This window comes from Vicugna pacos, chromosome 13 (assembly GCF_048564905.1).
Source record: "Vicugna pacos chromosome 13, VicPac4, whole genome shotgun sequence".
Taxonomy (NCBI): domain Eukaryota; kingdom Metazoa; phylum Chordata; class Mammalia; order Artiodactyla; family Camelidae; genus Vicugna; species Vicugna pacos.
This window is the reverse complement of record NC_132999.1, coordinates 31,724,679-31,738,519: the sequence shown is the minus strand read 5'-3', so window position 1 is coordinate 31,738,519 and position 13,841 is coordinate 31,724,679. Positions and strand designations below refer to the sequence as shown.

The following is a 13,841-nucleotide window of genomic DNA, read 5'->3' as shown; positions in this document are numbered from 1 at the left end:
AAATGTTGAACCGGCTGCCCTGTGAAGTTAGAATTTCCCTATATTGGAGATAACGTGGCAGAGGGTGGGCATTACTGAGGTGACTGCTCATTTGGTGAGAAGGGCTTTGTGGATACACTCCATAATTTCCAACATCTTTTCCAACTCTGAGATTCTGTTATCCCATGGTGGAAGTTTAATACTAAGACAATTTGGTTTGGGATTTGGAGGGTTTCTTGTGTCCCTCAAATTATACCACGTAACTAATTGCCTATACTGTCTCTTCAAATGAGTTCTATTCATTAAGTATTTAATAAGGCAATGTATACAACATGTGCTAGATATTGAGATAGGAGGTGAGGGTTGTAGGAATGAGTATAATCTGGTTCCAGTCATTAAAGAGGTCTGAGTCTTGTAAGGTGCTCAACTGTACAATGGAGATTATGTAGCTGTTCTATATACCTGATGTTATCAAAGCCAAAGTAACATGCTGAATACTATAACATATCTAACTGAGTATAAATTTATTATCTTGCTATATAAAACATGTATAATCTTATTTGCTTATTTTTTATCAAGTGCTTTCTCTGTACCAGGCTCTGAACTAATGTATTTTCTAGCATAATCAACTCTCTATAGTAAGTAATATTACTTCTCCATGTTTAATTAGAAGTTAAGTAACTTTTCCTAGATCGCCTAATTAAAAATGGTTACAAACACAGATAGCCTGATACCAAAGTTTTTGTGTTGAACCACTACCCTTTCTCTCCTTCCCTATGCATACGTATATATGTATGTATGCATGTATGTACATATGTATATATGCATATAAGCATCTATCTGATCTCATGACATACAGAGAAAAGAGCACAGTATTCAGAGATAGGCAGATTGATGTCTCATTCAGACTCCATCAGGTTTGACTGACCTTGAGAAAATCATGTAATGTCTCTAACCCTGGACTACTTCATCTGTAAAACTGGGGTAAAAATATCTGCCTAACAACTTAAAATGAGATGCCATTTTAGAAAGTACTTTGTAAAATATGTATCACTTTAAATATTAGTTTTTATCACTTTGTCTGGTCATAATTATTACAATCTTAATTCCAGTATCCCTTCTAGACTCCCTTAAACTCCACTCCTATATATATATATATATATACATATATATATATATATACACATATACATATATATATCCCAAATTTAGCAACTTCTTACCACCCACACTGCCTCTTCTCTAGTCACTATCTTCTCTCTCATAGAAGGCTGACACAGTTGGCCTTCCTATGCTACTCTTGCCCAATTTGCTGTGCATTATAATTCAGATCATGTCTAGCTTCCTATTGTGCTTGGAGGAAAATTTACATTTCTTACTGTCATCTAGAAAGCCTTTAATATTATCTGGACTGTCTCTCACACCTCGTATCTTGCCACTTTCCCCTTCCTCACTGTATCCAACCAAACTGGCCTCAGTTTTTGAACATGTCCAACTCATATCTCCCAAGGTATCTGTACTGGCTCTACTCTCTGCATACACTCTGTGCTGACATTTTTCTACCAGTCACTTCTTTCCTTCAGTCAGGAAGCTGCTCTTATGTTACCTCCTCAGAGAAGCCTCCAGAGATCATCTGCACCAAAACAGTTCCCCGTGCCCCACTCAACCAGAATTCCTTATCTTACCTTGTTTTGTTTTCTTTACAGCATTATCCATAAATAACGAGGGCAGGAACTTTGACCTGTTTACCACTACATCACCAATTGACAACCAGAAGCTACTGTTTGACATTCAAATCATTCTTTCAACACACATCAGTTAATTAAAGATATAAATACTGGATCTTCTGAGATTTTTAGGAACTCCATACTGCTCTCCATAGTGGTTGCACCAATTTACATTCCCACCAAAAGTATACAAAGGTTCCTTTCTTCTTCATACCTTCTCCAACATTTAGTATTTGTAAATGATTTGATGATGGCCATTCTGACTGGTGTGAGGTGATACCTCATTGTAGTTTTGATTTGCATTCTTTCAAATTAGCAGTGTTGAGCATCTTTTCATTTGCTTCTTGGTCAACTGCATATTTTCTTTGGAGAAACATCTATCGAGGACTTCTGCCCCTTTTTTGATTGGGCTTTTTTTTTTTTATATTGAGCTATATGAGCTCTTTGTATGTTTTGAAAATTAATCCCTGTCAGGTGCATTTTTTACAAATATTTTCTACTATTCCATATGTTGTTTTTTCACTTTATGTATGGTTTCCTTTGCTGTGCAATCACAGCACTATTTACAATAGCCAAGACATGAAAGCAACCTGAATATTCATCGACAAATGAATGGATAAAGAAGTTGTGGTACACACACACACACACACACACACACACACACACACACACACACAGGAATATTACTCAGCCATAAAAAAGAATGAAACAACTACACTGGCAACAACATAGATAAACCTAGAGATTATCATACTAAGTGAAGTCAGACAGAGAAGGACAAATAGTATATAACTTACATGTGGAATCTAAAAAATGATACAAATGAACTTATTTATAAAACAGAAACAGACTCACAGACATAGAAAACAACCATATGGTTATCAAAGAGGAAAGGCGGTAGGAGGGATAAATTTGGAAGGTAGGATTAACAAATATACACTACTATATATGAAACAGATAAACAATAAAGACCTACTGTATAGCACAGAGAACTACATTCAATATCTTATAATAACCTATAATAAAAAAATCTGAAAAAACACATATATATTTATATGTATAACTGAATCACTTTGCTATATACACTTGTGAATCAATTATACTTCAATAAAAAAATAAAAACTACAAAAAAAGATATAAATACTGAAGTCCTGCTTCTCTTTTAAATGATCAGTTCATCCTTTCTATTCATAACCTCACCTTCCAAGTCTTTAGTTTGGAACTCAATTCACTGAGCAGTAAGAAGTGCTGAGTGCCTGGTAAAACTCAGGCTAAGGATTCCTCGCTTTGTCTTGGAAAGGATCTCCCTCAACATTAGGCCTAAAAATAGAACTTTAACAAAGCCTCACCAAGTCATCTTTTCTGCCTTCAAACCGGCATCTGATTAGAATTTTAGACAACTAGTCACTATATGCTTGAGCAGTTGCAAAGCTCTCTGGTCACCCATTTAGAGAGGTTCAAGAGATTCTTTGAGAGCTTCTATTTATTGAAGTGCATTTACTGTTTACATACAGCAACTCCAGAGTCTTGGCCTGAAAGTTTAAGGCATTATAGTCAATTGCTGCATTCTAAATAATTTCTATAATTTATTTTTAACCTCTTTCCCCTGTCAATCTCCTATTGTAAGGCCTTGGACAAGTCACCTCCCTATCTGGATCACAATGGTTTCACCTACTGTGAACCTGTGTGAAAAATATGACATAATCCAATATTAACTCTGGATATTTCTATATCCCAATTTTCCCCAAATAACCTCAGTTTAATTTTGGTAAAATTTTCATTTGTTGGCTTATCAAAAATAAGTAACTTAGAGCTTTTACTGTTGCAGTTTTTAAATGAGGAGGTCATAAACAGCAATCTTTAGAGGTTGTAACAGTTCCAGGAAACCCTTAACACCACCCAGCATGGTTATTAATTTCAGTCTACTATCTGTGCAGATTGTACTCTCCAAAAGTAGGATCTATAGCTTAAACATCTCTATTCCCTAGCACATGTCAGTCTTAGTATAATACCTGCTTGTGCCAATGAAGTGTGGTATGTGAAAAAATCATGAATCTGGAGTGTAAGTTTCAGAACTTACATGAGGACAAGTTATGCAACCTCTCTGAGATTCAGGGTTGCCATGATTAATAATAACAAATTCTTGCAAGGATATTATAAAGACTAAATTAGATGGCTGCCATGGAACTGCAAACTCTAAAGTACTAAAATAAAACATTAACTATGATGTTAATGATACCAAAGAGTGATACAGTAAAGGGGCTGGTTATTTTTAAGTTTACAGTGATACAGAGGAAATAATTCTTGAGTGGAGGGTCAAAAAATCTGGATCTTAGCCCTAGTTCTGCAGCTTATTACGCTGTGTGATTTTTGTACTAGACCCTTCCCCATTCTGAGTCTCAGCTTCCTTGTCTATATAATCAGGCAGTTAGATTAGATGAATGTCAATGCTATTTCAAGTTCTAACATTAAATAACAATAGCTCCTTGAATGCAGAGACTGTCTTTTTCATCTTTGTATCTTTACTGCCTAGTAAATAGCATGTAATAAGTGTTAATAACTGTTAATTTCAACTAAAGAGAATTGTGGAACAGAGGGAATAAGGAAGAGGAACAGTTTCAACAAATTTAAGGAGATAGAATCAGTAAGATTTCATGACAGATTGGTAAGGGAGTAAATGGGGAACCAGTTTGACTGCACTTCAGATAAAATGCAGATAGACCAGATTCCAGCAAAAGGAACCATCAGTGACTAAGTAATTGTCAGCACATCATTAGAAGGATCAGTTTAAAGAATCTGGATTATTTAATGTGGAAAAGAGAATCCTCAGAGGGGAACAGATCAGCCGCGACAAGCTCTTCATTCAACAAATAGCCTAAAGCTTGGATTAAAAGTATAAAGGACTATTTTATGTCATTTTTGAATATCCCAATTTTTGTGATGTTATAAATTCAAGAACCATCAGCTTTGGCTATATTGGTTCTGAGAGAGTAGCACAGAATGTCACTGATGGCTGGGAAGGACCTCTCAATGTGACAATCATAATTTCTGAACTTAAAGATGTGATAGATAATCTGCTGAAGGATTTAGGGGGTATTTTTCATGTCAAGGTATCTGGGACATATTCTATAGATATCAAGATTCCCAAGATAATTTGGAGGTTTATGGCAACAAAGTAATTTGAAATGGGCTATTCTGAGAAATCCAGGAAAAATGACTGGAGAATAGAGAGATCATTTATTCCAACTCTGCCATTTGACTGTTAAGAAAATGAGGACGTTTTTCAGGTTTGGAAGATAAAGTATATGACTCACTTACGTTTTACCATGAAATGGACAATGTTTACTTTCTTTCAAACAAAATTTGGGAACCCAGGACCTGGGTGTCCAAGAAGTTTCCTTTATTACTAATGGACCTTCAGACAAAACTAGTTTCCTTTTAAGATTAAAAAAAAAAAAAGATATTTGTTCTGCTCATCTGCTCTCTTTTTTTTTTTTAACATTTTTATTGATTTATAATCATTTACAATGTTGTGTCAAATTCCAGTGTAAAGCACAATTTTTCAGTTATACATAAACATATATATATATATATATATATATATATTCATTGTCACATTTTTTTCTCTGTGAGCTGCTTTCTGATAAGATTTCTGAGGCCTTCTCTCATCCACAAGTCAGAAGTTATTAGTAAAGAAAGATATCAGTTAGAAAAGGAGATGGGGACTAATTGAGCCAGGAAAGGGATTCTGTCTAACCTAATTCTCAGACAATAGGCAAACCACAAGCCTGGGGAAGGCCATATAGCATTTTTTAAAGACCGCTGGCACAGAAGATTCTGGGAAGATTATATTAGACATTGAATCAAATCCTCATTTCAATTGAATATACTTAGAGTATAAATAACTAACATCCAAACAGCACTCTAGAGTTACCAAGTAGTTTCATTCATTTATGTATTCATTCATTTGTCATTCATTCATCCAACAAACATCCAGTGAGTCCCAGCCTGGGCTGAAACTAAGCTAAATACTATAACTTCATCAGGGCAGAGGCTGTGTTGGTCTTACTCACTACTGAACTCTCAACAACTGGCACAGCGCCCAACACAATAGGTGCTCGATAAACATATTCTGGATGAATAGGAGTGAACACAAAGATCAATAAGAGATAGTCCAAAATTCCACTGTGTAGTAGAGGAGAAAGAAAAATTAAATCATAGAATAAATTACTGTTTTATTCTTTAGTATAAATATACTTCAGTATATAACAAAGGGAAACCAGGAAACTGAAAAACTGAGAAGGCAACTAAGATAGCCTGGAGGGTAGGGGTCCAAGAAAACTTCCTGAAGGAGCTTATACCTGGGATGAATTTTGAAACATAAGTTGGCAACACATGCTCTCATTTGGTTACAAACACAACTCAAGAAATAGAGATTGTTACTATTTTACAGAGAAGAAAACTAAGTCTCAGGGGAACTAAATGACTTGTCCAAGGTTACACTATGTTCACATTAATATACCCCTTTATATTCTTTCTTTAGCTCTAAGGAAGTCCCAGGGTGAGAATAGGGACCTTTGGCAAAGGTTACAAATAACAGAGGAAGATGTTTTAATATTTTTTTTAATTGAAGATGAGATTCTAAGTCTGAGTACACTTTTTTGACTGTAGAGAACAAGAGGAACTAAGTCAGGGGCAGAATGGAGGAAGCTTTAAGAGAAAGAAGTCAAAGTAAATTTAACAGCACATTAATGCATCCTGTCATTCCCAGATCAGACATTTGTTGAAAACTTAGCCACTGAAGAGACAGAGATAGAATTCATGTCTCTGAGTTCAAAGAACTCAATGTCTAGTAAGATAACACAGGCACACAACACCAGAGGAAGAAGAGAGGGAGCCTTGGAGCTGATACCCAATCCAGAAATAGGAAAAAAAAAAAAAAACCCAACATTTTCCTGCGTGTAATTCTCAGTATCTTGAACATAGAAGGTCTAGTATGTCAGTAAATGGGAATATTGAAGACAGGTAATGGGCTCCACAATGAGAGAGACCATGTCTAACTGATGTTTGTATCACACCCCCCAACAATTGCCACCTCCCACTTACCTTCTGGTATCTAGCTCCTAGTTCAAGACCGAGCCACTGGAAAGTTTCTAATAAGGCTTGCTGAATGAAAGAGCAAACAAATGAATGAATGAATATCAAGTAACAGATTAATGTGTACATTCCTCCCAAAGAACACTGGCATTTTCATACCAACCTTGAATGCATTAAGTGCATTTAAGGCTCTGTGCCAAGTAGATAAATTGTGGAGCCATTTTGGGAAAATATCTTTTCCATCCTTTCACATATGGGAATAACCCCCAGCCATAACTGCATGCCCAATCTCACCTCTACCCACACATAAGTGTGAGTACACACAGGCTTACACACTGGCTGCCAGGAATTATGGATTATTCCAGTGGGTTCCTGTAATTTCTATACTAAGTGACTTTGGGTAGGTCACTTTCCCTCTCTGAGCCTGTCTTTTCATCTGTAAAACTTTCAGAATAAAAGCTGCCTTAACTACCTTACAAGACTGCTGTGAGGCTCACATGAGATAAGGGATATTAAAGTGCTGTAGAATATGCCCTTCCCCCAAGTCCTCTATATCAGCAAAGTGACCATCATTTTTATACCCCAGTGCTTTGTTCACAGAGATTCTTGATAACTTTTTGTCAAATGAATGAATGTACCATTATTATTACAGGCTGTCAGGAGAAGGATAAAAGGAATCCAGCAGCTTAATCTAGATAATATTACTATTCCTAGGAAGTGCTTAACTAAAAACTAAAGAGAATGGAGCCTACATATAAAAGACGTGGTCTAGTAATAAATCACACATTTGCATAAGCTATGAATCATTCTGTATAATTAGAACAAATAATATTCCTATAAATCAAGGCCATGACAGCTGTGAAGGTCTGATGTTTATCCCCCTCAAATCATCTAATTATAGTGAGAAGATAACAAATTATTCTTTTTTGAAGGAGAGAAAGTCAAAGGAGGAGATTTTGAGGGACAAGCACCATGAAATCAAATGGCTTAGACGAAGGCAAAAGAAACTTGAATTTATTTCCAATGACTCATTTCTTTACTTCAGGACTTTGTTTCAGGGCTTGGCAAGGCATTTGGTGGAGTAGTATTTTGTGCCTGAGAATGAAATTTTCATATCAATCCCACATTCTAAATTATTGCAATTTCTGGGTACATAGTGGCTTCCCAATGTTCTGGCTGTTTTCCTGTGTGATAACATTCTAAAAATTCCTCAAGGGTTTGGTCTCCAGTAACTTCAACTCGGGATTCATCCTTCCCTGTCTACCTTCTTGAGAGTCATTTTAAAGAATTTGGGATCCCCCAAAATGAGCCACTACCACCCACAGGATGTACAGAAAAAAAGACTCCAAGCCTACGTGTAGAGAAATCTGGGCTCAGGGATGAAGAGGATTCAAGGCTGGAGGGGTCTCAGTTTCATTTCAACCTAATTCTGCATTTTACAAATGGAGAAAGTGAAGCTTGGAGAGTGGACATTCCCCCAAAGTCCAAACTTCACCAGGACTGGTTCCAAAGCTCACACACTTTCAACTATCCCACGCTGCTCTCCATTACACCAACTGAATATTAGTTTCCTTTTCTATCAAATGAGATGAGGTGTTGGAAGGCTTCTAGATCTATAACTCTATATTTCTGGATAGCTACAGAAGAAATAAATATTTTATTATTGCCTTAATACTAGTAATTCACTGATTAACACTGCTAAATCTATAAAAGCTTAAGTGTTACAATCTCAACTTTTTATTTCACTAAAATGGAGGATAATAATACCTCTGAATTGTCATAATGGTTAAGTAATATCACAGGAGTGAAAGTGCTTTGTAGGCAATAAAGTAACTACAAGGATGATACAGGAAGAGGAAGAGGAATCTTTCCTTTCCTCCAGGCTCATCCTTTCTCCTTCATTTGTTAAAGTGCCTGAGGGGAGCATCTTTTTCACAGGAGTCAAGATCTGACTGAACTCACACATCAAGCAACAGAATAGGGAATAAAATCCATGGGATCAGAATGCAACCTCATCAGTTTTGTCTCTTGTCGGTTTTTGTTAACCAGTATCAGAGGAAACATCTCGACAGAGGCGGTGACTGGGCCTCTCTCTAAAAAGGCCCTTCCATCTGGTGCAGTACCAAAACCATCAGCCCTGTAATTAAAATGCAATTGCCATCCCCTGCCGCAATCCCAGGATGGCCATTCCATCTGAATGAGATATAGAGGGGAAAGCATCTTTTTTTGTGCCGTCTGGCTCCATTAAGTTTATTCTCTTTCTATTAATTAATCTAACTACACTGGGGCTCCTTCTCACTCTGAAAACCAGGGTGGCACAAACCACACATGGGACATCTGAAATGACATGAATTTTTAAAACTCAGTGCCCATCCCCATTTTACAGAAAGGCTTAATTACTTCTGACTAAATTTGTAATTAAAATACATCACTGGAGCAGATTCACCTGCTTGTGTAGGTGTCGGAGTGCCTGCTCATGTGACGAGCAGAGATGAATCATCCAGAGACAGCGTGTGGAGAATGAAATTATGCTAGGTGGCAAGATGATTCTCAGGGAGGATTTGAAGAGGAAAGTCACAGAAAGTGGGAGAGTATACAGGAGAAATCCTGTTAAGTCTTACATTACAAAGAAAAATGATCCTGTCCAAATCCCAATCATGACAGTGAAGGCAGCTGCCGGGATGAAAGTAAATTAAAGTAGGAGGTAACAGAATGAAGCTGAGTTGTGAAGGTAGTGAAAGGTACAAGGAAAACCTATGAAGAAGACAAGCCAAGGCTGCAGTTAGAAAGACAGCATGAGCCACAGAGAAAGGACAAACTAGAAACAAGAAAGTGGGAAAAGGGTTGAAAACCAAGAAGACAGATTCAGAAATGGAGCTATGAACAGTGTGTGCTTAGGTCACTGCTTTAAATGTTGTCTAGAATGTGTTATAGGATAAGGCATGTGGGATTAAATGACATATTTCAGACTGGAGCACTATATGAAAAAAAAGTCCTGAATTATAAGAAAACAGGGGTCCAACAGTGGTTCTGCAACACATAATTCATCTGATCTTGGATAATTCACTTCCCCTTTAGGCTTGTTCCCTTATCTGTAAAGTAGGAGCAATAATATCTACCTCATGTATTGAGCCGCTATGTACAGCTACACATCTGTTAGAGCACCATTCATATCAACTATGAGATGAGCAGTACCACCTGGAGTTGTGCAATGCAAGATTACCATGAAATCTGAATATGTCCTGAAAAGGGAAAAACATTTTGCAATGAAAAATATGTATGAATGCATTGCATTTTTAGGTTGTATGGCATTAAGTCATATACTGTCTTTTTTTCCTGAGTCTCCTCATATTCAAAGTCAGGGTGTTGGACTAGACGATTTTTAATTTAATATTGAATAGTGTTATGACTTTTTTGGATTTCATTCATTTACTCATTCAGCCAAAATTCAACTGGGCTCCAAGCCAACTGCTGAAAATTTAAAAAATAAATTGAGATATGTTCTTTTCCCCTAGAAGCTCACAGTTGAGTGGGCTTTATACTATAAAAGGTCCTTCTACGTAAGACAATTGATGCTTTTCAATTGTATTTTCCTAGGCCCCAATTTCAAGCACAATGATTGAATTATAACACTGTAGAATATTGAGCTAATAAGAATAAGGAATTGTAAAATTTAAGTGACATTTAAAATTAGGTAGAGTCTTATCTTTAGACACATAGAATTATTCTGAAAGTTTTAATAGGGAGTACTGGACCGGGATTCAGATAGACTGAGCTCCAGTTCCAGCTTTACTGCTAGTCACTGAGACCTTAGTCAAGTCACTTAATCTTCCTTGGTAACAGCTTCCTACTGATCAAATAAGAGCCTGGGCCAATCTAGATGATCTTTGAGCTTATAATATACTTTGAGGATCTACATTTTTAACTAGTCCTTTATCAAGATACTTTAAATATTTCATTATAGAGTACCTACATGCACACACATGTTGCTAATATACGAATTACATGAGAAATGCCCAAATTTTTCTGACATCTCATAAAGCACCTCTAAGTACTACAAATAATTTACAGTTCTTGTTAAAACAAATAAAGGTTGTAAAAATGAAATTCACAGAAATATTAAGTTACCATTGAACCTGTTCTTTCAAACTCCTTTGTCATAATTTTCATTTAAACTGCCTCTGGGAAGCTGAATTCACTGATTTGAGTTTCTCTGTGTGTTTTTACTTCCCTTTACTTTCTTCTTACCAAATATTTCACAATGAGTTTCTCTATGTGTTTTTACTTCTGTTTACTTTCTTCTTACCAAATATTTTACATTCATTTTCTCTTTCAATTTCATTTTCAATAAAGCAGATTGGCTGAAGCATAGAGTCCATATAAGGGGAAGAATAATCTGTTTTAAATATATGAATGTTAAAATAATATCTATATCAAACACGCACTATAGGTATTCTTGATATAACATACCAGATTACACTCAGTCCATGTACTCATCAAAGAGACAAACTTGAAAATTCCTGGCAATGCAGCCCTGCCAAACACCCATGCCAAACAATTAATTAAGATATCCAGTATTTGAAAAACGTAACAAGAGGAAGTAATTTGCCATCCATTCTTTGAGATCTCTGACCCCTAAACAATAAGATAAATATCCCAAAACAATATAATTGAATTTTATTATCTTAATTACCATTAGAAGTGTCATGACCAAGTAGGTTACGCTGTCAGCTTCAATAGACAGTGTAAGAAATGTTCACCTATCAGAAACATTCTAATATTTTGCAAAAGACTAGTTTAAAAACACCCAACCATAAATTTAAACAAAGTCTCCTGTGTAAGAAATACACATAATAATCTCTCCTAGAATGTGGGGCTAAGGAAAATTTCTTTCTCATCCAACAGATTTGCTTTTTTTTCTCAAATAAAGGGAATGAACCTAAGTTATTATATTACTTCTGGGTTGGTATCAAGGAAACTCAAGAGCTGTGTCTAGTTTTTAAATGTAGCAAGCTATTTTGTGTTTAAATTATTTTTTTTTCCCATGAGCACCTCCACCACCTCATTTGCACTATCTTTATTAAGAATCTTTTGAATGATGTCTATACTTTCAGTGTTGCTCTTCTTCAAACATTCAGAAGTCTTTAAAAAAAGAATCTAAACTTCTGCTTCTAGGAAGATGGATTTCATATGTTTCCCTAATTCCTCTGCTAAGTACAACTAAAAATCTTAGACATTATACATAGAACAAACATAAAAACACTCTTAAGTGAAAGAGAAACAGAAAGTTGACTAGGAATCTCAGGACTCAAAGAGTGACAAGGTGGTGACTTTCATGGCTCTTCTTTTAGCCTCATATATGTCAAAATAAGTCCTGGAAAAGCCAAAACCCCTGAAATTCCAACAGGTGCAGACAAATAAAACCCAAGAAAAATCTCTTCTCTCTAGACGAAGGACCAGGAAAAAGGTAGCCCAACCTCACAGAAAACTTACAGAAAATAAATGCTCTACTGTAGCCAAACGCCACAGAAAAAAAAACCAAAAAACAAAAAAACAAACAAACAAAAAACTGTGAGCCTACCCCATCTATGCCAACAAAGGCCAAGTGAGGAGCCTAGCTTTCCAACTTCTCCAGGCTGTAGCAAGGTGTCCCAACCCCACTGCCAGGGTGGTATCAGAGAAGACTCAGTAGGAAACCAAGATTCTCATTCTTTCTTGGTAGTAATAGGCCTCCAACCTACTGTGGTACCTACTGTGGTTTCAGTAGAGACAGTTGTGGGTGGGATGGTGCCTGGACTTTTACCAACTCTGGCACAATTAGCAGTCCCTTCTCCTTCTAACCACCATGGTGTCAGAGTAGTTTTGTGGAGACAGAGATTGTAAAGTGGATCAAAAAAACGACCTAAACCATACAGTGTCTATAAGAAACTTACTTTGAGTATAACAATATTGGCAGGTTGAGATAAAAAGAACAGGGAAAAGATACATAAATAGTAATTTAAAGGAAATCAGGAGTGGCTATATTAAGTTCAAATAAAGTAGACTTCAGAGCAAAGAAAATTACCAGATATGGAGAAGAACATTATCCATATCATACAATGTTAAAGGGCCAATCCACCAAGAAGACATAGCAATATAAATATAAATGTCCATGTACCAAACAGAGCTGCAACATATGTTAAGCAAAAACTGAAAGAAGAAATAGAATAGAATAGAAAAATAGAACTGAAAGGAGAAATATTTACAATATCCATAATTACAGTTGGATATTTCAACGATACAACAATGATAGAAAATCAGCATAGATACAGAAGAATTCAAAAATGGCAGCAACCAACAGGATCTAAAATGGACATATATAAAACACTCTACCCAATAAAGTAGATTAAACATTATTATCAAGTATCTACAAACATATACAAAGATAGACCATCTATTGGCCTATAAAACAAACCTTATCAAATTTAAAAGAATTGAAATCATACAGAGTGTGTTCTTTGACCACAATGGAATTAAACTAGAAATCATTAATAGAAAGATGACAGGAAAATCTCCAACCAAATTAAAAACTAAACAACAAGCTCATAAATAAGGTATGGGAGAAAGAGGAAATTTTCAAGGGAAATTTTTTAAAAATACACTTAACTGAATGAAAATGAAAACAGAACTTAGAATTTGTGACACATACCCAAAGCGATGTTGAGAGGAAACTTTATAGCATTAAATACACATGTTAGGAAAGCAGAAAAACAATAATTTAAGTTCTGACCTCATGAAACTAGAAAATAACTAATTTTTAAATCAAAGAAAGCAGAAGTAATGAAGTAAGAGAATAAATAAATGACACTGAAGCAGAAAAATAATAGAGAAAAAGCAACGAAACAATGATCTGGTTCATTGAAAAGAGCAATAAAATTGATAAATATCTCCCAAGATTGACAAAGATATCAAATGGAAAATAGGGAATATTATGAACAACCCTACAAATTTGACAACTTAGCTGAAATGGATCAATTCCTTTGAAAATGCAAATTGCTA

At 35.7% G+C, this 13,841-nt stretch overlaps 1 protein-coding gene across 8 annotated transcripts in view; it reads right to left on the bottom strand.

The window, feature by feature from the left end:
• The window catches only part of BEND5 (BEN domain containing 5), a 925,317-nt gene that overhangs the window by 600,526 nt on the left and 310,950 nt on the right, over positions 1-13,841 (bottom strand). For 6 of the 8 annotated variants that reach the window (XM_072974486.1, XM_072974480.1, XM_072974482.1 and 3 more), the window contains one exon: positions 6,813-6,872. The exons of the other annotated variants lie outside the window; for them this stretch is intronic. In XM_072974486.1, coding sequence (XP_072830587.1) covers positions 6,813-6,872 — 60 coding nt within the window. The remainder of the gene's footprint in view (positions 1-6,812; positions 6,873-13,841) is intronic. 8 annotated transcript variants of the gene reach the window in all.